The 26,554-nt window shown below is 41.7% G+C and overlaps 1 protein-coding gene across 5 annotated transcripts in view; it reads right to left on the bottom strand.

Moving 5' to 3' along the window:
* LOC134359753 (rab GTPase-activating protein 1) overlaps positions 1-26,554 on the bottom strand; it is a 247,067-nt gene that overhangs the window by 64,460 nt on the left and 156,053 nt on the right. For all 5 annotated transcript variants that reach the window (XM_063073339.1, XM_063073342.1, XM_063073340.1 and 2 more), the window contains one exon: positions 6,530-6,643. In XM_063073339.1, coding sequence (XP_062929409.1) covers positions 6,530-6,643 — 114 coding nt within the window. The remainder of the gene's footprint in view (positions 1-6,529; positions 6,644-26,554) is intronic.

Below are 26,554 nucleotides of genomic sequence, written 5' to 3'. Positions count from 1 at the left end.
ATACAATCTGTACAGTTTGCGTCCAAACTATAATTTTAATGTTTGACCAAATATGACGAATAACAAGGATTTCTCACAATCCTAATTTCGGAAGTATACTCAAGATTCAAGATTGTTTGTTGTCATTCTTCAGTACACCAGTGTAAAGGAGAAAAAAAATGATTGTTATCTGGCATTATGCAGCACATAAAAACACAATAAATATAAACATAAAATCATTCCTATAAAACACAATGTACAAGTAACTGTTGTTCGTCCATCATTGACGTCGAAGAGGACCTCGACACCTCGAGACTAGCGCGTGATTTGGATTTAAGTGAGGGAGAGTTGCGCAGCGTCAGCCTCACTCTCTCTTCCCAATTCCCATCTGGGTCCAGTGGCAAGACAGAGTCTGGACGGCTGGAGATGGGACTAGGCGCAGTGGATGACCAGGACGTCTTCTGTGTCTTGTCCTGCTCTACACGTTCCACGACGCTTGCAGAGACTGCCTTCTTGACCATTGGACCTTCCATAGGTCTCGTCCGCTCAATCCGCCGGAGTCTATCTTCACATGCTGGGAGAGACAACTCCCTATCTCACCGAGGGTTTGAGACCCGTCGGCTACCCTCACCTGGTTTAGCCGGCTTGTCAAAGCCGTTGCCCGGGGTGTGGCCGCTGTCGCATGCAAACAGCTACGGGGAGCCACAGGTGAGAGCTGAGTGCCAGGTGGGGACCAAAGGTGGACAAAGGTGTACAAGTAACTGTTACATACATAGACTATGCATATAAAGTAACGATAGGTGATGTGTATGTTGTGGTAGTGGAGGTGTGGAGGCGTGGGTTAGTGGGCAAAGATTTTCTTCTTCTTTATTAATCTTTTTATTGATTTAAAAAAGCATGAATACAATCAAGAGGAGAATTAGTTCATATATAGTAGTATATACAAGTAGAAGTTGTGTGTGTGTGTGTGTGTGTGTGTGTGTGTATGTGTGTGTATATCTATCTATCAGTAACAGTATAAACCAAGATAAAGATAGGCATTGTCAAAATCATAGATATTGTTAAACTAGTATAAAATATACTATGAAAATAATAATTCTCCTCTTTTAGATTATGAAGAGAAGGGAAAAAACATTGGGTTTTAAATGAAAAGAAAAAAAACCCCACTACACTATATCAAAAAAACAAAACCAAAAAAAGGGACTGGGCAGTCCATTTTGAGGATACGGCCAAAAAAGAAAGAAAGGCTTTCTGATCAAATCTAAAACTTCGAAAAAAAGGTTAAAGAGTAATAAATCAAATTAAATGAAAATATTGGATAAAAGGTCGCCATATTTGCTCAAATTTAAAGGATGTATCAAATGTCCCATTTCTTATTTTCTCTAAACTTAAACAGGACATAATGGAGGAGAGCCAATAAAAGACCGTAGGTGGATTAGAATACTTCCACTTTAATAAAATGGCTCGCCTAGTGGCAAAGGGTTTCAATAGTCTGACGGTTTGGGGGAAGTAACTGTTTTTGAGTCTGGTGGTCCTGGCGTGGACCCTACGTAGCTGGGAGTGACACAAACAGTCCATGAGCAGGGTGGGTGGAATCCTCCATGATATTACTGGCCCTTTTCTGGCATCTTTCTGTATATCTGTCCTTGATGGCAGGTAGGCTGGTACTGGTGATGCAGTGGGCAGTTCTAACTATCTCTTGTTGAGGCTCCTGTCGCCACAGTGTGGATAGTTGTGTTGGCTGCATCTCAGAAGTTTTGCATAAATTCTACCCAAGATGTATTGTTCATCTTAATGTTAACAGATTTAACTTGAATGGGACTCCTAGTTTGGCATGGATCCATTGGGCTGAAGGGGCTGTTTCAGTGCTGTATAACTCAATGACATTCCACAATTAAACTAAGCTCAGTGCAAACTGATCACAATGCAAACCAAGACTGTAATCTTACACTAATTATTTCCTGTGAAGAAAGCCCAACTGGTGTCACACACATCAAATATTCAAAACTTATATCTTTCGGAGTGCAAGGAAGCATCAACAAAACAGAAACACAAATTGAAAGATTAAACAGTAGCTTTATTTGTCACATGTGCATTGCACCATACAGTGAAATGCATCAATTGCATCAATGACCAACAGACTGAGGATGTGCAGGCGGCAGCCCACAAGTGTCATCATGCTTCCAGCACCAACAGCTCATGCCCACAGTTCACTAACCCTAACCTGTACATCTTTTGATGTACATTTCTCAAACTTCTACAAACCCCATTTCCAGAAAAGTTGGGATATTTTCCAAAATGCAATAAAAACAAAAATCTGTGATATGTTAATTCACGTGAACCTTTATTTAACTGACAAAAGTACAAAGAAAAGATTTTCAATAGTTTTACTGACCACCTTAATTGTATTTTGTAAATATACACAAATTTAGAATTTGATGGCTGCAACACACTCAACAAAGGTTGGGACAGATTTAAATTAAGATTGAAAAGTGCACAGAATATTCAAGTAACACTGGTTTGGAAGACTCCACATTAAGCAGGCTAATTGGTAACAGGTGAGGTATCATGACTGGGTATAAAAGTAGCGTCCATCAAAGGCTCAGTCTTTGCAAGCAAGGATGGGTCATGGCTCACCCCTTTGTGCCAAAGTTCGTGAGAGAATTGTTAGTCAGTTCAAAAGGAACATCTCTCAACGCAAGATTGCAGAGAATTTAGGTCTTTCAACATCTACAGTACATAATATTGTGAAAAGATTCGGAGAATTCAGAGACATCTCAGTGTGTAAAGGGCAAGGTCAGAAACCACTGTTGAATGCGCGTGATCTTCGAGCCCTCAGGCTGCACTGCCTAAGAAACCGTCATGCTACTGTGACAATTATAGCCACCTGGGCTCGGGAGTACTTCGGAAAACCGTTGTCACTCAACACAGTCCGTTGTTGCATCCAGAAATGCAACTTGAAACTGTATTACGCAAGGAGGAAGCCATACATCAACTCTATGCAGAAACACTGGCGAGTTCTCTGGGCCCGAGCTCATCTCAGATGGACCGAAAGACTGTGGAACCGTGTGCTGTGGTCAGATGAGTCCACATTTCAGCTAGTTTTCGGAAAAAACGGGCGTCGAGTTCTCCTTGCCAAAGAAGAAAACGACCATCCAGATTGTTATCAGCGAAAGGTGCAAAAGCCAGCATCTGTGATGGTATGGGGGTGCATCAGTGCCCACGGCCTGGATGAGTTGCATGTATGTGAAGGTACCATTGACTCTGAGGCGTATATTAGGATTTTAGAGAGTCATATGTTGCCATCAAGGTGACGTCTCTTCCCGGGACATCCATGCTTATTTCAGCAGGACAATGCCAGACCACATTCAGCATGGGCTACAACAGCGTGGCTTTGTAGACACAGAGTGCGCGTGCTTGACTGGCCTGCTGCCAGTCCAGATCTATCTCCTATTGAAAATGTATGGCGCATCATGAAGAGGAGAATCAGACAACGGAGACCACGGACTGTTGAGCAGCTGAAGTCTTATATCAAGCACGAATGGACAAAATTTCCAATTGCAAATCTACTACAATTAGTATCCTCAGTTCCAAAATGATTAAAAAGTGTTATTAAAAGGAAAGGTGATGTAACACAATGGTAAACATGCCTCTGTCCCAACTTTTGTTGACTGTGTTGCAGCCATCAAATTCTAAATTTGTATAAGTTTACAAAATACAATTAAGTTGGTCAGTAAAACTATTGAAAATCTTTTCTTTGTACTTTTTTCAGTTAAATAAAGGTTCACTTGAATTAACATATCAGATTTTTGTTTTTATTGCATTTTGGAAAATATCCCAACTTTTCTGGAAATGAGGTTTGTAGAAATTCTAACTCCCCTCCCTCCTTGTCCATCTTTCCATTCCCCATTCTGGTTCCCTCTCTCACCCCTCTTCACCTGTCCATCAGCTCCCTCTGGTTTTCCTCCTCTGTCCCTTTTCTCCATAAGACCATAAGACATAGGAACAAAATCAGTCCATTTGACCCAGTGAGTCTGCTCTGGCATTCTTTCATGGCTAATTTATTATCCCTCTCAATCCTATTCTCCTGCCTTTTCCTCATAGCCTTTGACACCTTAACCAATCAAAAAGCTATCAACTTCTGCTTTAAATACTCAGTGACTAGGCCTTCCTTACCATCGACTCAAACTGGAAATGCTGCATGAGGACTCCCAAGTCCCTTTGCATCCCTGATTCTTGAATTTCAATTATCTCAATGATCCAGAAATCTGAAACCCTGCTCACTGCACCAATCCCTCAGCCATGCATTCACCTGCCAAATCATCCTATTCTTATCTTTACTGGCGCATGGCACAGGCAGCAATTCAGAGATTACTAGTCTGGAGGTCCTTGGTCCATGGTCCACTGTTCTCTCCCAACAGATTTCTTCTACTTGAAGCCCTTTACCTCTTCTACCTATCCTCTCCCAGCTTCTTACTTAATTCCCCCCCTCACCTGGTCTCACCTGTCACCTGCTAGTTTGTACTCCTTCTCCCTCCCCTCCACCTTCTTATCCTGGCTTCTTTTCCTTTCCTTTCCAGTCCTGATGAAGGGTCTCAGCCAAAAGTATTGACTACTTGTATCCCTCATAGATGCTGCTCGACTTGCTGAGATCCTTCAACATTTATGTGTGTTGCTCTGGATTTCCAGCATTTGCAGAACCTCTTATGTTTGTGAATTAGAATCAGGTGTAATATCACTGACATATGTTGTGAAATTTGTTGTTTTGTGGCAGCAGTACAGTGCAACTCATAAAAATTACAAATTACAATAAGAAATACAAAAAATAAGTAAGTGTTGTAAAAAGAGAACCAATTAATGAGGGAATGTTCATGGACCATTCAGAAATCTGATGGCAGAGAGTAAGAAGCTATTCCTGAATGTTGAGTGTGTGTCTTCAGGTTTCCGTACCTCCTCCCTGATGGTAGCACTGAGAAAGGGCATGGCCTGGTGATGGGGGTCCGTAATGATGCACGCCACCTTCTTGACATATCGCCTTTTGGAAAGGGTTGTGCCTATGATGAAGCTGGCTCGGTTTACAATTTTTCTGCAGCTTTTCCCATTCCTGTGCAGTGGAGCCTCCATACCAGATGATGTTACAATCAGACTAGCCCTCTTTTGTTCTTTAGAGAAAGCCATGGTGGATCCAACAGGATTTTAATCAACTGGATGACGGAAGAATGGCTCCATATGGAGAAAAGCTTAATCAAATACTATCAATACAAGATGGACACTCAGAAAATAAACGAGGAATGTGGAATACCCAACTTGTGACCACAGGAATTGATTGAAGTATGCAATTACAGAAGCATTGAAGGAGAAGGTGGGCACATGAAGAAGAGAATAGAGCAGAGGTTCCCAGCCTGGGGTCCATGGACCCCTCCGTTAATGGTAGTTTCCATGGAAGATTGGAAACATCTAGAATAGAGGGTCATGCTGATAAGTTATGAAGAGGAAAGATGGAAACAAAGATTTAAGGCTACATGGTAGTGTAGCAGTTGGCAAGACATTATTACAGCACCAGTGACACAGGCTCAAGTCCCACTGCTGTCTGTAAGGGGTTTGTACATTTGCCCTGTGCTGCGAGGATTTCCTCCCACAAACGTACTGGTCAGTGGGTTAACTGGTCACATGGGTATAAATAAGCAGGGAGGGCTCATTGGGCATACAATAAAAATAATAAATAAAAGTGGGTACTAAATTATTTACAACTGTTTGCTGATGGTTCTAATGACCATAATAAAGTATTTTGAACGTAAACAGATATGAAGGAATGATTGTCAGTACACAATAGATTCCAGGCAAATACAGTGGTTTCTGGTTCATTTGGACACATTGGGATCCGTACATTTTGGCCTAATTAAGTGGCTGTCCCAATTAGTCGAAGTTTCATGGAAATAGTTAAAAAGGTATAAAAAAAAGACAAACTACTATTTAACTGGGTATCAAATTATGTATTTAAATGAAATACAGAACAAATTAAAGCACTATCAATATTACTACAGAACTATAAAACTGTGTATTAGTTTGCAATAGTTATCGATGGAGTTCATCCGCTGTACCCTATGTGTTCTTCATACATGAACAAAATCAGCGTAGACACCTAGTACGGACAATGAACTACCTTCACTGACACTGTGCCTGAAGTAATGTTGTAATCCAACAATAAATCAATGCTTTTTCAATCGGCCCAAATAGTTAATATAAACACACATGCAACTGATGATATTTAAAAACTGTTTGCTCTGAGCACGGTGTAGTGTCTAACGGCCCCACGACGTGCACACAACTGACACTAATTAGAAATTGTTCAGCATCAGCCTCCTAACTAAGTGTTTGATGCCCCAAATAAATGAGGGGAATCCCTGCAAATACCTCGATTGTTTTTTGTCCTTTTTATTAGTTCTCCCACATAAGCAGCTGCTGATTAAATGATAGCCCAATTAACCGAAGGCCACTGTATATTCATTAAAGCAAAACACAACAATGTAAACTACTGGCAGCACAATACCTTGCATATTTTGTACAAGGAATCCTGACCATCTCCTCCTGTGTCCTTGAAGTAATCATGTGCGGGGAAAGTTCGATTGATGTCCCTGGTGATTGCGCTATCCTGGGGAGATTCCTGTTTCCAAAAATAAAAAGAAGGCACATGACAATGGGAAAACAAGATGTTTAAATATGTAACAAAACACACACAAAATCAAGTGTTTCCCTCCCCTAACCTATACCCCTTTGGGTCACGGCCCTAAACATTGACTCTATTCCTCTCCTCTGCCTGACCTGCTGAGTCCCTTCAGAATTTTATGTTACTATACCCTCTTGACCTTCTTTTTCCCTCTTGTAAATGGTATCCATAAAACCTTCAACTTTAAAGCTTTTGTTCATCATTTTTATTGCAGTTCAGTGTCAAATCTGAAAAAAAAACTATTTTCCTGTCCGAATGCGTGGCAGTGTCATTGTAGATTCTACATCTAAGATAACGTTATGCTTCATTACCATTTTCCCCACTCACTGATAGAAATTAATAAAACCCCTTTGACCTCTGAATCATTTCAACACAGGATTAAACCACCAAGTCTGGCACTAAATGCAATTTTCCACTCAATTACTGACTGGCAAAAGTTACAAGCTACTGCACAAGCTATCATGATTATTACTACCATCAGAGAGGAGGTACAGGAGCCTGAAGACATACAGTGTTTCAGGAACAGCTTCTTCCCCTTTGCCATCAGATTTCTGAATAGACAATGAACCCATGAGCACCACCTCACTATTTTTTGCTCTCTTTTTGCACTGATTATTTAAAGTTTTTATATATATTTCTTATTGCAATTTATAGTTTTGTTACTGTATTGTAATATACAGGTCAACAGAGGACGCCATCTCCATGGCACTTCACTCTGCCCTGACCCACCTGGACAGCCCCAACTCTTACGTCAGAATGCTGTTCATTGACTTTAGTTTGGCATTCAATACTGTGATCCCCTCCAAGATGATCACCAAACTTCGCCAGCTTGGTATCTGCATATCCCTCTGCAATTGGACCTTGGACTTTCTGACTAACAGACCCCAATCAGTTAAGTTAGACAACTTCTCCTCCTCCACTCTCACCCTGAACACCGGCGTGCCTCAAGGTTGTGTGCTGAGCCCTCTTCCCTTTTCACCTATGACTGCATTCCTGTACATGGTTCTACCTCCATAATCAAGTTCGCAGACAATACTACGGTGGTTGGTCTGATCAGAGGGGATGACGAGACGGCCTACAGGGACGAGGTCCAGCATCTGGCCGCGTGGTGTGCCGACAACAACCTGGGCCTTAACACCCAGAAGACCAAGGAGATCATTGTGGACTTCAGGCATGCCAGGAGTCACACTCACGTCCCCATCTACATCAACGGAACTGTAGTGGAGTGTGTATCAAGCTTCAAATTCCTTGATGTCCACATTTCCGAGGATCTCACCTGGTCCCTGAACTCCTCCATTCTGATCAAAAAGGCACAACAGTGCCTTTATTTCCTGCGGAGCATGAAGAAAGCTCACCTCTGTCCCAGGATACTGACGGACTTTTACCACTGTACCATTGAGAGCATACTCACTAACTGTATCTCAGTGTGGTATAGCAATTGTCCCGTATTGGACCACAAAGCACTCCAGCATGTGGTGAAAACTGTCCAGCGGATTATCGGCACCCAATTGCCCACCATTGAGAACATCTACCATAAACGCTGCCTGGGCAGGGCAAAAAGCATTATCAAGGATGCATCTCAGCCTAAACATGGACTTTTTACTCTCCGCTGCCGCTCCAGCAGGCACAGGAACAGCTTCTTCCCTGAGCCTGTGACACTGCTGAACCTCTCATCACAGCTCTAAGCAGTATTGTACCCGTATTGTACTGTCTCAGTACAAATTTTATATTTGTGTGCTGTAGCACTTTTTTATTTGCAGTTATTTTGTAAATAACACTATTCTTTGCATTTCTGGTCAGATGCTAAATGCATTTCATTGGCTTTGTATCTGTGCTCGGCACAATGACAATAAAGTTGAATCTAACCTAATCTAATCTAAATACTGCTGCTGCAAAACAACAACCCTTCACAACACACAGTATGTCAGGGATATGAAACCTGATCCTGGTAACAGGAAGGTCAGCTGAATCCATGATAAACCCCACTTGTGAACATTCTCACTTCGAACCAAAGTGAATGAAGATCTGAGATTTCTAATGCCAGGATTTAATAGCCATGACAAATACTGCAGGGAATGAACTCAATACATTTGTTTGGTTTTAGCCTTAAATCTGGAGTTACCATGTTTGATCCTATTTTAGACTGCAGGAAGGTAAAGATCTACTGTTGGCTATTTTGAATCACAAAACTGCCAAAGCAGAGCAGAAACTAAGCTGCAAGAGAGCAAAGCAGGGAGTTTGGCCTCTTTGAAGGCTGGCACTGCCACTAAGAAGATAAGAAATAGCAGCAGCAGTTGGCCATCTGGCGCGTCGAGCTGAAAGAGGAGCTTTATTGGTCACATGTATAACATTTTTGTGCCAATGACTAGCATAATCCAAGGATTGTGTTTTGGCAGCCTGCAAGTGCTACCACACTTCCGGTGCAAACATATTAATGTCCACAACTTGCTAACCCTAACCTGCACATCCTTGGAATGTGGGGGGCAGAACCAGAGCACCTGGAGGAAACCAGATGGTCACCGGGAGAACATACAAACTTCTTACAGGCAGCGGCGGTGATTGAATCATGACTGGTGATTCCTGGCACTAACTGTTATACTATGCTGCACCGAGCATCCTCCATCATTCAATAAAATCAGAAGGAATGGCCGTGGACTAAGTCTCAACCCCATTTTTATGCCTGAGCTCACCCTCGGATAGGCAATCCCTTGGTTAGCATTGATAAAGTCATAACTAATTTGCAACAGCTTACCCCAAGAAATTACTCAAAAGTTGCTTGTGCCACTGACTACATTCCAGTCACCTTCTAGACAGACACTCCTGTGCCTAGCATCACTTTGTGGACATACAATCAATGTATACAAGTTACCTTATGTATTTATATTTTTGTGTTTTTATTATTATTATATTCTTTATCTTATCATTTTTTGTGCTGCATCAGATCCAGAGTAACAATTATTTCATTCTCCTTTACACTTCTGTACTGGAAATGACATTAAACCATCTTAACTCTTGAATCTTGAACCTTGGGAAAGACCAGCACAGTCCAGACCTTTGGCCCACAAAAGTGTGCCACCTTCTCCAAGATCAGTCTGACCTTTCTCTCCTACAAAGCCCTCCATTTTTCTTTCATCCATGTGCCTATCTAAGAATATCTTAAATGTCTCTAATTAATGCATTTGAAAAGGCTTTTTTTCAGTTATCCAGATTTACTTTTCATTCATTTGTCTCTTCTGGGCTGGCTTTGAAGTGTGTGCTGCAATATTGTTCCTGAGATTTGATCTAAGCTCATTAAATCTTGTGATTTGTTATTTGGATGCAATCCTAAAATACAGGCAACCAAATAACTTTATATTCAAGTTTGTTTAATGTCATTTCCAGTACATGAGCGTAAAGGAGAAAGACAGAACTGTTACTTAGGATCTGCTGCAGCACAAAAAAAAACACAATAAAATGGAGAACACAAAAATAAAAATAATCATAATAAATATATATACACATAAGATCGCTTTTATATATATATATATATATATATATATAAAAATACACACACACACACACACACACATACATACAATGCCCATAAAAAGTATTCACCCCTCTTGGAAGTTTTCATGTTTTATTGTTTTACAACATTGAATCACAATGGATTTAATTTGGTTTTTTTGATACTGATCAAAAGCACAAGTCAGGAAACGGATACAAGAAAATTTCCAAGTCACTGAATATCCCTCGGAGTACAGTTAAGTCAATCATCAAGAAATGGAAAGAATATGGCACAGCTGTAAATCTGCCTAGAGCAGGCCATCCTCAAAATCTGAGTGACTGTGCAAGAAGGGGACTAGTGAGGGAGGCCACCAAGAGACCTACGATAACTCTGGAGGAGTTACAAACTTCAATGGCTGAGATGGGAGAAACTGTGCAAACAACAACTGTTGCCTGGGTGTTTTATCTCGGCTAGAGTTTGCCAGAAGGCATGTGAGAGACTCTGAAATCAGCTGCAAGAAGGTTCTATGGTCTGATGAAAACAAAATTGAGCTTTTTAGCCATCAGACTAAATGCTATGTTTGGTGCAAGCCAAACACCGCACATCATCAAAAAGACACCGTCCCAACCATGTAGCAGGTCCTGGAAGGCTTGTGATGGTAGAGAGTAAAATGAATGCAACAAAATACAGGGAAATCCTGGAGGAGGAAAACCTGATACAGTACAACTTGGGAGATTTGTTTTCCAGCAAGACAATGACCTCAAGCATAAAGCCAAAACTACACAGGAATAGCTTGAAAACAACAAAGTTAATGCCCTGGAGTGGCCATGTCAGAGTCCAGGCCTCAATCCAATTGAGAATTTGTGGCTGGACTTGAAAAGGGCTGTTCACTCATGATCCCCATGCAATCTGAGAGAGCTTAAGCAGTTTTGTAAAGAAGAAAGGGGAAAAATTGCATTCTCCTGATGTGCAAAGCTGATCAGGACCTATCCGCACAGACTCAAGGCTGTAATTGCTGCCAAAGGTGCATCTACTGACTTGAAGGGGGTGAATCAATTATTTTGTGTTTGATATTTGAAATTAATTTAGATCTCTTTGTAGAGATCTGTTTTCACTTTGACACGAAAGAGTCTTCTTCTATTGATCCATGTCAAAACAAGCCAAATTAAATGCACTGTGATGCAATGTTGTAAAACAATAAAACATGATATCTTCCAGGAGTGGGGTGGGAGGAAATACTTTTTATAGGCATTGTAGATTGATTGTCCTAAAGTGAAGCTAGGCACAGAAGTGTCAGTACGTAAGGTGACTAACAGGAAATGGTGGTGGTGGTACCGGTACTGGTGGTTGGAGGTGTGGAGGGGTGGGCTAGTGGGTGGAGATGTTGATCAGCCTTACTACTGAGGGAAAGTAACTGTTTTTGAGTGTGGTGGTCCTGGTGTGGATGCTTCATAGTCTTCTCCCTGACAGGAGTGAGACAAGTTGTCCTTGAGTAGGATGGGTGGGGTGTTACTAGCCCTTTACTGGCACCTTTCTGTATACGTGTCCTTGATATATTCCCTTCAACATAGCAACAAAAAGTACCAAAATACTGATGAACTGGAGGTTAAATCAACCAGCATTCCGCTGAATTCTTTTGAATAATTAAAGGTCCACGAACACCACAGAGTCGTGAGCACGCCTGCTCTTTCTCAATCTTCAATTTCATGGTAAATGGACATGTTTGTTTAATATACGAACTGTGACTTCAGCAAAGGTATTAAAACATTACACATCCTGTCTGGTGAGACTCAACAATATAAAACATTACTTTGAAGGTAGTTCTATACAACTCTCAACTACCTGGATGAATGAAGCATACTGGAAAACTTGATTGTTGCAGTGAAAACTTAACCATATATTAGAAGCAATCTCTTTATAGAGGCTACACACAAAGTGCAGGGGAAACTCAGCAAATCATTATCAGATGAAGAGTTTCAACCCGAAATGCTGGCTGCCCATTTCCCTACCCCCAAAAATCGTGGCTGATCTGCCGAGTTTCTCCAGCACTTTGTACATTGCTCCAGATTCCAACGCCTGCAGACTTCAGAGACTAAATGCCCTGTGCTTAACTGACCTGTATTACCCAACTCCGCCATGGACCGTCCCAAGCCTGGCTGTGAAAGGAGCGGAGCTGGTTATGTACTCTGTCATGGACTGTCCTAGGCCTGGTTGTGAATGGAGCAGAGTTGGGTATGTACTCTGTCATGGACTGTCCTAGGCCTGGCTGTGAAAGGAGCGGAGCTGGTTATGTACTCTGTCATGGACTGTCCTAGGCCTGGTTGTGAATGGAGCAGAGTTGGGTATGTACTCTGTCATGGACCGTCCCAAGCCTGGCTGTGAAAGGAGCGGAGCTGGTTATGTACTCTGTCATGGACTGTCCTAGGCCTGGTTGTGAATGGAGCGGAGCTGGTTATGTACTCTGTCATGGACTGTCCTAGGCCTGGTTGTGAATGGAGCAGAGTTGGGTATGTACTCTGTCATGGACTGTCCGAGGCCTGGCTGTGAAAGGAGCAGAGTTGGGTATGTACTCTGTCATGGACTGTCCTAGGCCTGGCTGTGAAAGGAGCAGAGTTGGGTATGTACTCTGCCATGGACCATCCTAAGCCTGGTTGCAAAAGAAACAGGTTTGGGCATGGGGCTAGCAAACCTATTCCGTAAAAATCCAGAGCCTCAGAAATGCCAACGGAAACTCCAAAGACCTCATCCCCTGGGAGAGGCAAGACACCAAGAAGGTGGGCTGTACCTAGGGATAACTGGAAAGACTGGCTCTGGATAGCGGACTCTGGTGAGCTGCTGTCAGTGGCCTATACCTCAATGTGATGAGGAATTACCCTCTTAAGTAATACGCAGTACGCAAATTAATAGAAAACTGATAAAGTAAATAACCTTAATCAAATTGTGTACAGTTCTGGTAACCTACTTAGAAGAAAGATTAAAATATCAATAAGTGTGAAAGAGTGCAGAGGAAATTTACAAGAATGTTGCCAAGAATTGAGGATTTGACTTATTAGTAAAGGTTGAATAGGTTAGGAGTTTATTCCCTGGAATGAAGTAGTATGAAGGAAAATTTGGCAGAGGTATACAAAATTATGAGGGGTATAGATAGGGTAAGTGCAAACAGGCTTTTTCTACTGAGGTTGAGTGAGACTAGAACTGGAGGTTGTGATGAACAGGCTCGGCCCAGAACATTGATTCTTTATTCCTTTCCATGGATGCTGCCTGATTGGAGTTCCTCCAGCATTTTGTGTGTCACACTAGAACTAGAGATTGTGGGTCAAGGGTGAAAGGTAAATATTTAAGGGAACCTAAGGAGGAATTTTTCACTCAGAGGTGGTGTGAGTGTGGAATGAGCTGCCAACTGAAGCAGTGGATGCAAGTGCAGGGTCGATTTCAATATTTAAGAGAAATTTGGATAAGTACATGGATGAGAGAGGAATAGAGGGCTATGGTCCAGGTGCTGATTGATGAGATTAACAGTTCAGCATGGACTAGATGGGCTGAAAGGCCTGTTTCTGTGCTGCAGTTCTCTATAACTCTATGGCACTTTTTCTTCTAAAGGACAGTAACACTGAATAAAAAACCTCCGATTCAGAAAAAACTGAGTTAATGTCATGATAAGGAAGTTTTAACACCAAGTTAAAAATGATCCACGATCTCCAAATTATTCAGTGAAATCACTTCTGCATCAAGTAACAACTGGTAGACTAAACCACAATCAAAATAATTTAAAGAGTAAATAATGATAATTTTGCATTAAACAGTGGTTAGATCAGAGTCAATATCCAAGTCTCAACAATATAGAAGAGAGACTGAAGCTAGTTTAAGGAGGACAATGCAATGGACTAGAAATGATGATTGAGTTACGATATCTGGATTCTTTTCTAATGGAGGTGACTAGCTGTGGGAAGGTTTTCGAGAGCTCTTTCTAAATTTGTATGGAAAGGTAAACACGATAGTCTTTTGTTTTTAGGCTCTTGGGAGGGCTGAGGTCAATCAGAAATTCAGAAGTTGAGGCCCATCGGCAGGTGAAATCCCAATGTCTGGGAGTCCAAGCCTGAGCCTGTTGGAGGCTGGAGCTGATGGCCTGTTCTGGGGTTGGAGGACTGTGTATGTGCCTGGCGAAGGGAGAGAGGAATGGAGCTTGTTTTGCTGTTGTTGTTTGTTGTGTTCTGTATTGTTCTGCAGAGCATTGTGGGCACGATATGTTGGTGTTGGAATGTGTGGTCACACTTGGTTAACTGTGTTGGTCATTTACGCAAATGGCACATTTCACTGTAGGTTTCGATGTATATCTGACAAATAAATTGGAAGCTTGAATCTTGTCAATTTTCATGTCATGAGAAGACAGAGACGATTCATTACTGCTCTTCATCATCGAGGCAACTTCAAGAACCCATACCTCAAGAAGGCAGCATCCATCATTAAGGACATATTTCACAACATATGCCAGTGATATTAAACCTGATTCTGACCTTCACATGTAGTACGTGCACTCTTCTCATTACCATCATCAGGGAGGAGGTACAGAAGCCTGAAGACACACACTCAATAATGCAGAAATAGTTTATTCCCCTCCGCCATCAGATTTCTGAAATTGTCTATGAACACTACCTCATTATTCCACAGTTTCCATCCTGCTGTTAAAAGACTTGTTATGGTTCCCTCGTACAATATGATGGACTAATGTCCATTTAGAAATTGGATGGCAGAGGGGAAGTAACTGTTCCTGAATTGCTGAGTGTGTGCCTTCAGGCTTCTGTACCTCCTTCCTGAGTTGGTCTCTTCTCATTGTTACCATCAGGACAAGCTTTTCACTGTTATCTCATTATACGTGACAATAATAAACCAATTCCAATTCAGACTGAAGGCTATTTGACATTTTCAACCCAGGGCATAATAGCAAATTTTAAAATCTGTTTTCTGATTATGATTCTATAAGTAGATGTTTTAATGTAAATTTTGTCCTAAATTCAGCCCACAAAAACCAAAGGTAGGGTCAAGATACAATGACTGTAGAGTATGTTCCCTCTATATTCTGCAGGCAGTAATTTTAAGAATCTGAATTTTGATATTACACCAAAAGGTATCTGTTAATAAACTTCTATTGCAAATATTTAGATCACAGAATCTGTTTTCCCTGGAACCTATAAATTCCTCAGAAAAACTATGGTAAATTTAGGAGCATCTGGCAGGAGACCATTGATGAATATATAAGCAATTGGATGAACAAAGGCTTTCATTACATTTCATTAAAACATGCGCTATTATCTCTGATAGTCATCTCAATGCTATAAACGGTTCATTAGAAAACAAGCAACTCCCAGTGGAAATTCCAAGCATATCAGCACATTAACATTTAAATTACCTTTTATTTTTAGAACAAAAGATCACTTTCAAACAGTTGTGTGGGGGGGGGGGGAGAGATAAAGTTGCTTGGCAAGGGAAATAAAGGAATCTTATTTAAATGGTAGTTTTTGCACCAAACTACCTTTGTTAATTTGGATTTACAGGATGTAACACCATCAAGGTTATATTATTTACTTAGAGATAGTGTGGAACAGGCACTTGCAGCCTGATGATCTGCACTGCCCAGCAACCCACCGATTTAACCCTAGCCTCATCACAGGACAGTTTACAAGATCCAATTAACCTACTAACCAGTACATATTTAGACTGTGGGAGGAAGCCCATGTGCTCATGGAGAGGATGTACAAAATTCTTATAATGAACTTCGAACTTTGACACCCCAAATTGTAATAGCGTTGTGCTATGGCTACGCTACCATGTTTGAATTAAAGCGCTAGTTCTTACTATTATTCTCTACTTCTGGAAGCCTCTGCACATATAATCCATTCAAATATCAAAATAAATTTATTATCAAGGCACTGGTATGGCCACACTTGGAGTACCGTGAGCAGTTTTGTGCCCCTTATTTAAGAACGTGCTTGTATTGGACAGGATCCAAAGGTGATTCACAAGAATGCACCTGGGAATCAATGGGTTAACATAAGAGGAGAGTTTACTGGCTCTGGGCCTGTACTCACTGGAGTTTAGAATAATGAGTGGGGTATCTCAATGAAATCTATTGAATACTGAAAGGTCTAGATAGAATGGGCATGGAGAGGATGGCTCCCAAAGTGGGAGAAAGTGGGATCATAGGGCACAGCCATTTGGCCCATCTAATCTGCTCTGTCATTCCATTTGTTATCCTTCTCAATCCCGTTCTCCCGCCTTCTCCCTTTGATGCCCTTACTAATTAAGAACTTATCAATGTCCACTTTAAATCTACCCAATGACTTGGACTCACAGCTGCCTGTGTCAGTGAATTCCACAGATTCACTATCATTAGGCTAAAGAAATTCCTCCTCCTGCTGCTCTCCTCTCTGTTCTTCAGAGGTGTCCTTCTTTTCTGAGGTTACATCAGCGGGTTGGCTAGCCAGGCTGGAGGGGCCTGCTCCACGTTGTATCGCCAAACACGCAAATAAATAAATCAATCAATCGATAGTTTTTTTAAAATTCTAAAGACGTGTGAGTTAAGGTGAGTAGGTTGTGGGCATGCTATGTTGATGCAGGAAGCATGGTGACACTTGTGGGCTGCCCCCTGCACATCCTTGGACTATGTTGATCGTTGATGCAAATGACGCATTTCACTGTATGTTTTGATGGTTCGATGTAATGTGACAAATAAAGCTAATCGTAATCAAACCTATTTAACCAGAAGACTTGCAGATTCACCAAACTGTTTTCTGGGATGGCTTGTCTGTCACATAAAAGGAGAGATTAACTAGGCTAGGCCTTTGTTGTCTGGAGTTATAAAAACTGACCTCATTATAACAAAAGTAAGAATAGATGCAGGGAGGATGCTTCCACTGGCTGTGGAGTCTACAATTAATGGTCACTGTCTAAAACAGTTAGATCTTTATGAGGAGAAAGTTCTTCACACCAGTTGGAATTCTACATCCCACTGAAAGGCTCTGGAGGCTCAGTCAATTGACTCCATACCTAAATAGGGATGGATGGATTTCTGGTAATTGTGGGATTCAGACAATGTGGGATAGAGCAGGAAATTGTTGCCAAGGTAGAAGATCAAACGATGGCAGAGCAGAATCGAGCAGCCCTTCACCTTGTATGAATGTTCTTTTGTTGCTTTGGGGTAAACAACAGCCAGGATTCGTGGCTTCAATGAGATCTTTCACATCCATCTGCATGAGCAGACAAGCTTCAACGATTCGGCTGGTAAATGGCACTCCCAACAATGCAGCCTCTCTTAGAACTGATCTGGGGCATCAGGCTCTCGTTTTGAGCTCAGTTCTCTGGGGTGAAACTTGCACAAGAACACCTTTTCAAACAGATTGCGTTCCAGCGCTCAAGAACTTACTCCTTATCCAATCTCTGAATGGTCTATCTTTTGAGAAAATGACTACTTTTCCTGCTCAGATTGAAAATGAATTGTGTTATTAAACCAATAAGATCACTTGCCAGTTTGCATTCCTTTCTCTCCAACCCCACATCTTATTTCAGCTTCTGCCCCCTTACTTTCCAGTCCTGATTAAGAGATTTGGCCAAAAATGTTGACTGTTTATTCACTTCAACAGATGCTGCCTGACTTGTTGAGTTCCTCCAGCATTTTGTATGTGTTGCTCAAGATTTCCAGCATCTTCGGAAGCTCTGGTGTTTAAGATCTACCGTGCTGTCTGTGACCACCCAGATCGACACATTTCAGTGTATGATTCAATGTACATGTGATGTGTGGGGCACCACAGTAGTGTAGTGTTTAGTGTGGCACTATTACAGCTCCGGCTGAGATTTTGGAGTTCAATTTTAATGTCGTTTGTAAGGACTTCGTACATTCCTTCTCACATTTCAAAGCTGTATCAGTTAATAGGCCCATTGGCCATTGTACATAGACCTGTGATTCCGTTAGAGTTAAATAAGAGGGTTGCTAGGTGGTGCAGCTCGTTACGCCGGAAAGGCCTGTTTCATGCTGAATCTCTAAATAAATAAAGCTAATCTAATACTTCTCCTCACCTGCCCATCACCTCCCTCTGATGCCCCTTCTCCTTCCCTTTGTATGATGGTCCACTGTCCTCTCCTATTAGATTCCTTCTTCTTCAGCTCTTTCCCTCTTCTACTTCTATTTATCACCTCCCAGCTTCTTACTTCATCCCTGTTACCTGGTCTCATCTATCACTGACAGCTTGAACTCTTTCCTCTCCCTCCACCTTTTCATTCTGGCTTTTCCCCGCTTCCTTTCCAGTCCTCACGAAGGGTCTCAGCCCAAACCGCTGACTGTTTATTCCCTTCCATAGATGCTGAGTTCCTCCAGCATTTTGTTGTTGCTCAAGATTTCCAGCATCAGAATCAGGTTCATTATCACCGGCATGTATTGTGAAATTTGTTAACTTAGCAGCAGCAATTTAATGCAATACAGAACATAGATGAAATAAATAAATAAATAAACAAATAAATGAATGAATGAATGACAGTCTACGTATATTGAATAGATTAAAAAGTGTGCAAAAAACAGAAACAATATATATTTAAAAAGTGAAGTAGTATCCAAGGGTTCAATTTCCATTTGGGAATCAGATGGCAGAGGGGAAGAAGCTGTTCCTGAATCACTGAGTGTGTGCCTTCAGGCTTCTGTATCTCCTACCTGATGGTAACAGTGAGAAAAGGGCATGCCCTGGAAGCTGGAGGTCCTTAATAATGGACACTGCCTCTCTGAGTCACCGCTCCTTGAAAATGTCCTGGGTACTTTGTAGGCTCGTACCCTGCAGAATCTCTTGTGTTTCAGTGTGCTGCCTATGTCCACTCAGAATAGCAGGCCTTCTTTAATTATTTGACTATTTCACTTGCAAGAACAGCAGATGGTGTGTTGTTCAATGCACAGTTAATGAAAATAAATTGAAGTCATGTTTACCTCCACTGAAATTGAGACAGGTTGTAATGAATATCAAGGTGCGATGACAGTGAATAATTAAAGAGCAAACTTCAACTCTGGCCACAGTAAACACATTGTTGATTTCCTTCCTGTGCTCTGCACGGCCAGTCACTGCAATTACCATACTTGAGCGAATGAAATATGGTCCTGAGGAAGGACCTCAGCCTGAAACATTGACTCTTTATTCCTTTCCACAGATGCTGCCTGACCTGCAGAGTTTCTCCAGCATTTAGTCTGTGTTACTCTAGATTTCCAGCATCTGCAAAATCTCTTATGTTCTTGAACTAATGCTCACTTGTGTCAATAGCTTCTGCAGATGAAATTTTTTAAAAAAACTTCAAGTAAAACATGCTAAAAACTACTCAGCTTGTCAAGAAAGACTGCAATGAACTGCAGTGAGTGTGGACACAGTTCAGTCCATCACAGAAACCAGCCTCCCCCTTCATGGCAACACTTCCTACTGCATTTATAAAGAAGCCACAATAATCAAAGACCCCACCCAACCTGGTATTTCTGTCTTCTTCCCCCATCTCTCCCTTCCCTTAGACAGAAGATACAAAAGCATGAAAACACATACCACCAGGCTCAAGGACAGCTTCTACCCTGCTGCTATAAGATTATTGAAAGGACATCTTGAACATTAAAGCTGAAATCGTGACCTCAATCTACAGTGCCTATAAAAGGTATTCATCTGTCTTAGAAGTTTTCATATTTTATTGTTTTATAACATTGAATTACAGTGGATTTAATGTGACTTTTTTGACATTGATCAACAGAAAAGACTCTTTCGTGTCAAAGTGAAAACAAATTGGTTTAAATTAATTTCAATTATTAAACACAAAATAATTGATTGCATAATTTCTCACCCCTTCAGGTCGATATTTAGCAGATGCACTTTGGCAGCAATTACAGCCTTGAGTCTGTGTGGCTAGGTCTCCATCAGCTTTGTGCATCCGGACACTGCAATTTTTCCTCATTCTTCTTTACAAAACTGCTCAAGCTCTGTCAGATTGCACGGGGATTGTGAGTGAACAGTCCTTTTCAAGTCCAGCCACCCCAGGACATTAACTTTGTTTTTTTTAAGCCATTCCTGTGTAGCTTTGACTTTATGCTTGGGGTCATTGTCTTGCTGAAAAACAAATCTTCTCCCAAGTTGCAATTCTCTTGCAGACTGCATCAGGTTTTCCTTCAGGATTTCCCCATATTTTGCTGCTTTCATTTTAGCTTCTACCTTCACAAGCCTTCCAGGGTTTGTTACAGTGAAGCATCCCCACAGCGTGATGCAGCCACCACCATGCTTCATGGTAGGGATGGTGTGTTTTTGATGACGTGCAGTGTTTGGTTTATGCCAAACACAGCATTTAGTCTGGTGGCAAAAAAGCTCAACTTTGGTTTCATCAGACCATAGAACCTTCTTCCAGCTGATTTCAGAGTCTCCAGAGTGCCTTTTGGAAAACTCCAGCTGACATTTCATGTGAGGTTTTTTTTCAACATTGGCTTTCTCTTTGCCACTCTCTCATAAAGCTACAACTGGTGAAGCATCCGGGCAACAGTTCTTGTATATGCACTCTCTCCCAACTCAGCCACTACAGCTTGCAACTCCTCCAGAGTTGTCATAGAGCTCTTTGTGGCCTCCCTCACTAGTCCCCTTCTTGCACGGTCACTCAGTTTTTGAGGACAGCCTGCTCTAGGCAGATTTACAGCTGTGCCATATTCTTTCCACTTCATGATGACTGACTTAACTGTACTCCTAGGGATATTCAGTAACTTGGAAATTTTCTTGTATCCATCTACTTACTTGTGCTTTTCAATAACCTTCTCATGGAGTGTTGCTTGGAGTGTTCTTTTGTCTTCATGGTGTAGTTTTTGCCAGGATACTGACTCACCAGCAGCTGGACCTTCCAGATACAGGTCTATTTTTACCATAGTCAATTGAAACACCTTGACTACACACAGGTCTCCAAGAACAGATCTCCATTTAACTAATTATGTGACTTCTAAAGCCATTTGTCTGCACCAGTGATTATTTGGTGTGTCTTGTTAAAGGGGGGTGGTGAATGCTTATGCAATCATTTTATTTTGTGTTTATATTTGTAATTAATTTAGATCACTTTATAGAGACCTGCTTTCACTTTGACAGGAAAGAGTTTTTTTTCTGTTGCTCAGTGTCAAAGAAGCCAAAAAAAAACACTGTAATTCAATGTTGTAAAACAATAAATCATTAAAACTTCAAAGTGGGGTGAATACTTTCTACAGGCACTGTACCCTGCCATGGCACTTGCACCTTACTATCTACCTGCACAATCTCTATAACTGTAAGACAATATTCTCTGCTTTGTTATTGTTTTTCCCTTAATCTGCATGGAAGGCGTGCAAACCTAAGCTTTCCACTGTCTCTTGGTAAACATGATCAGGAGGACTTGGACAGATTAAGAGAATGGGCAAAGTCCTAGCTGATGGAACACAATGCAGGGAAGTGATGGTCATGCACTTGGGAGAAGGAATAAGGACATAGGGAAAATTTTGAGCAGGAAACAAATTCAGAAATTGGAGGTGCAAAGGGACTTGGGAGTCCTCGTGTAGGATTCCCCAAAGGTTAACTTGCAGGTTGAGTTGGTAATAAGGATGCCAAACACAATGTTTGCATTCATTTCGAGAGGACTAGAAAATAAAAGCAAGAATGTAATGCTAAGGCTTCATAAAGCATTGGTCAGACTGCACTTGAAGTATTGTGAGCTGCTTTGGGCCCCTTATCCCAGGACAGAAGTGTTGACATTGGACAGGGTCAAGGAGAGATTCATGAGAATGACTCCAGAAATCAAAAGGTTAATGTTTGAGTAGCTTTTGATGATTCTGGGCCTGTACTCACAGGAGTTTAGATGAATGAGAGGGGATCTCATTGAAACCTATTGAATACTTGAAAGGCCTAAACAGAGTGGATGTGGAGAGAATGTTTCCTATAGTGGGTGAATATAGGACCAGAGGACATAGCCTCAAAATACAGGGACATCCATTTAGAACAGAGATGAGGAGGTAAAGTCATTGGGTATATTTAAAGCAGAGGTTGATAAGTTCTTAATTAGTTAGGGCAGCAAAGGTTATGAGAAGGTAGCAGAACTGGATTGAGGGAGAAAATAAATCAACCATGTCGGGCAGAACAGCCTAATTCTGCTCCTACATTTTGTGATATTATGATAATAAATCCAACGAGAAAAAGTTAGCATCAGAACAGATAAAGGGTTTTAAACATACAGAGTTAATGGTTTCTTTTTCCACAGATGCTGCCTGACCTACTGTGCTTTTCCAGCACTTTCTGTTTTTATTATTAATGGCTTTTAGAGCTCATTTTCAAAATCAGAATCAGGTTTAATATCACTGACATGTCACGAAATAAATGTATATATATAAAAAAGCAAAAATAGTTAAGGCAGTTTACACGAGTTCATTGTCTATCCAGAAATCTGATGGCTGAGGGGTAGAAGCTGTTCATAAAATGTTTAGTGTGTATCTTTAGGTTTCTGCACTTCCTCCTTGATGGCAGCAACAAGAAGAGGGCATGTCCTGGGTGATGGGGGTCTTTAATAATGGATGCCAGCTTTTTGAGGCATTGCCTTCTTAAAATGTCCTCAATGCTGAGGAGGCTAGTGCCCACAATGGAACTGACTGAGTTTGCAACTTCCTGCAGCTTTTATTGGTCCTGTGCAGTGGCCCCTCCATACCAGATGGCAATGCAACCAGTTAGAATGCTCTCTTTGGTACATCTGTAGAAATTTGCAAGTCTTTGATGATGAACCAAATCTCCTCCAACTCCTAATGAAATATAGTCACAGGCATTTTCAAACCTACTATCAATTCTGTCCAGTGATGTGCAACCTAGGCAACTCTCTCCTGCTTAAGTATCACAGCCCTTTTTAAATGCTTTGTTTCCAAGCAATTTCATAACTATAACGATGTGTTCAGCTCAACACCATGGGCCATTTCCTGTACTGTACTGATTGACGTACCTCCAGTTATTCCTCATTCAGCCCTTCAATTCCAGTTAAAGCCTATACACACAGCTCACGGTAACATAGCAGTTAGCCTAACACTATACAACATCAGTGACTCGGGTTCAATTTCTGCCGCTGTCTTCAAAATGAAGCAGTCCTTTTAAAATTGGAGTTAGAGCCACTGTTGAAACAGAGAGAGTTTTTCATGGACAGGGAACTATATGTCTGCAATAGACTCCCTGCTCATGTACCATTCCCCAACAGACTCATGTGAATAGGCAGACAATTCATAAAGAGAATGAGAATCAATTTGTTTCAATTGTTTTATTAATACTTTTTCATGCAGAATATAGTTTAGACAATTTAAAATTGGTAATTTACAATAAATAAAGGTCTATAATTACAGACAGTATCTCTTTACACCTTTATCTCAACAAATAGCACTGCTTTGCTATCATTATTTTCCTCTTTGCACAAGACCACTCGAGCCTGCTTTTGCATACCTTCCATTTATTTACTTTTAGCAAGAGATGCAGAGCAGAACAGGCTCTTCCCACCCACCAAACCACACTGCCGAGCAGCCCACTTTATTTAACCCTAGCCTAGTCACAATGGGGTCTTTGGGGTATCCAGGGAGTGGTAGCACCTCTGGTGAAGGGGCTCGTGTTCAATTCAGGGCAGCTCACTCACCTTTGGTCCCCTCCGGACACTCAGTTCTCCCTGTGGCTCCAAGTAGCTGCTTGAATGTGAGAGGCCACATCCTGGTTCGCCACTTCAACAAGTGGGATAAACCAGGTGAGGGCAGTTCGCAGGCCTCATACCCTGGTGAAATAGGGACATGCCTGTCCTAGCAAGCAAAGTCAGCTCCGGTGGACTGGGCAGATGAGATCAAAGGTGAGATCTGATGGCCAGGAAGGCAGTACATACTGCAACACTCCATGGAGAGTGAAAGGCATGACAAGGCAAAGAAGACATCACTGTCATCCACTGCAACCAAGACCCCAGTTTGTGAAGCTTGTTCAGACCACTGAACCTGGATGTCTGAGGTCGAGAGAATCGAAATGCCCCAGTGCAATGGCTTTTCCATGTGAAAAACTCTGCTGCATGTTTCCTGTCATCGTTGGACACGACAAACCAATCATGAGACAACTTACAATGGCCAATTAACGTATTAAGCAGTACATCTTTGGGCTGTGAGAGGAAACCAGAGCACCCAGAGGAAACCCATAGATTCATGGGAAGAATGTATAAACTTTCTTACAGAGGGCACCAGAACTGAACCTTGAACTCCTATGCCCTGAAATGTACTAGCGTTGTGCTAACCAGTACACCACTGTGGCATCCGATTGTGTAAATACAAAATGCAGAAGCTATGACACATGTAAATTGAACAGGAAACCATCAGTACAATTTGGCAAGAAATATCTGTCAAGTAAGCACAGAAATCCAGCAATCACAAATCTGCAGAGCAGAAGCCACTATGTCTTGAGATCTCCAATCCCCAAATCAGTTTTATTAAAGAGTTTTTCTTTCCAGACATCTTCAGCAGATCTAAGTCACGCATTGTAAAATATCCACCTGTGTCAGCAATGCTTCCCAGACAGTGGGTATTCAGTCTGTATACAGACACATAGTGAGAACTCTGGTTCACTTCCTGACCCCATCCCACCTCCACAAAGTCTCCCAAACATTGAAAGGTGGACAAAAGCCACAATAAAACTATAAGACAATAGACTACAGGACATAGGCCATTTGGCCCATCCAGTCTACTCCACCATTTGATCATGGCAGACTATTATCCCTCTCAACCCCATTCTCCTGCCTTCTCTCCATAACCTTTTGATGCCCTGACTAATCAAGAACCTATCAACTTCCATTTTAAATATACCAATGACGTGGCCTCCACAGCCGTCTGTGGCAATGAATTCCACCGATTCACCACCCTCTGGCTAAAGAAATTCCTCCTCTTCTCTATTCTAAATGGACACCCTTCTATTCTGAAGCTGTACCCTCTGGTTCTAGACTCCTCCACTATAGAAAACATCCTCTCCACATCCACTTTCTCCAGATCTTTCAATATTCCATACAGTTCAAACAGTCAAAGTAGATTTATTATCAAAGTATATATATGTCACCATATACAACCCTGAGATTCATTTTCTTGCGGGCATACACAGTAAATCTAAGAAACGCAATAGAATCAATGAAAGACCACATCCAACAGGATGGACAAAAAACCGGCAGGCAAAGGATAACAAACTGCAAATACAAAACAGAGAAAATAAATAAGCAACAAATATCGAGAACGTGAGGTGAAGAGTCCTTGAAGTATGATTCCCATCATTCTTCTAAACTCCAATGAGTACAGGCTAAAAGCCATCAAATGCTCCTCATACGTTAACTCTGTCATTCCCAGAATCATTCTCATGAACCTCCTCGACCCTCTCCAATGCAAGGCAAATAGCAAGGTGTAACAAATGGTAATAAAGTAGGCAAGAGCAGCCAGGGACAAACTCACAATGTGAGAGCTGCCTACAGCCTCACTTCCTCCTGAGCAGTTGTAAGTTTTCAATAATTCGAGAAGGTTGTGACAAGAATACACATAGATAAGATGTTAGCTGTCCTGTGTGATCAGCAGTTGGTTGGCCACCTGTCTTCAGGAGAAAGAGAGAGAGATAAGGAAAACAATGGAGCAGCATTTGGAGATGGGTAATGAAGGGGAAGGAGAGCTGTCTAGAGTGGCTCCCCCTTTGAACCCTGAACTGTTTGAAGTGATGGACAGGCAGGGGGATAAAAAGGGACAGGTTCTCTAAGGCGACACACACGACACCCGAGGTAACGAGACCCTGGAAGCGGTGTGCCTCTCACAAGTCGGTGGGAAGCTTTTGGACGGCTGATCGCGGGATCAAGTTGCTGGTGAACGCAGCAGGCCAGGCAGCATCTGTAGGAAGAGGTACAGTCGACGTTTCAGGCCGAGACCCTTCGTCAGGAGAAGTAGAAGGGAGACAAATAAAAGGGGGAAAAAGTGAAAACACATAATATACTGTTAGAACTCAGTAGGTCAGGCAGCATCTACAGAAAGAAATAGAGAACAGATGTTTCAAGCAGAGACCCTTTATCAGGGCTGACCTGCTGAGTTCCTCCAGCATTTTGTGTGTGTTACCCTGGATTTCCAGCATCTGCAGAATCTCTTGTGCTTGAGAAAAAAGTGAAAGAATCTAGAGGATAAAGGATGAGGGAGAGACAAATGTGAGAGCACGGTTGTGAGGTTAAAAGGGAACTTATTTCAAATAAAGGTTAAAAATATCCACTGTGCCAGCGTCAATAGCTGATGGGTAGCAAGGGTCTATTGTTCATATAGACAGGCCCAAGTAGAAGTAACGGCA

The sequence above is a fragment of the Mobula hypostoma genome, chromosome 21, assembly GCF_963921235.1.
Source record: "Mobula hypostoma chromosome 21, sMobHyp1.1, whole genome shotgun sequence".
NCBI lineage: Eukaryota > Metazoa > Chordata > Chondrichthyes > Myliobatiformes > Myliobatidae > Mobula > Mobula hypostoma.
Note: the sequence above shows the minus strand (reverse complement) of the source record. Positions and strands in the feature narration are given on the sequence as shown.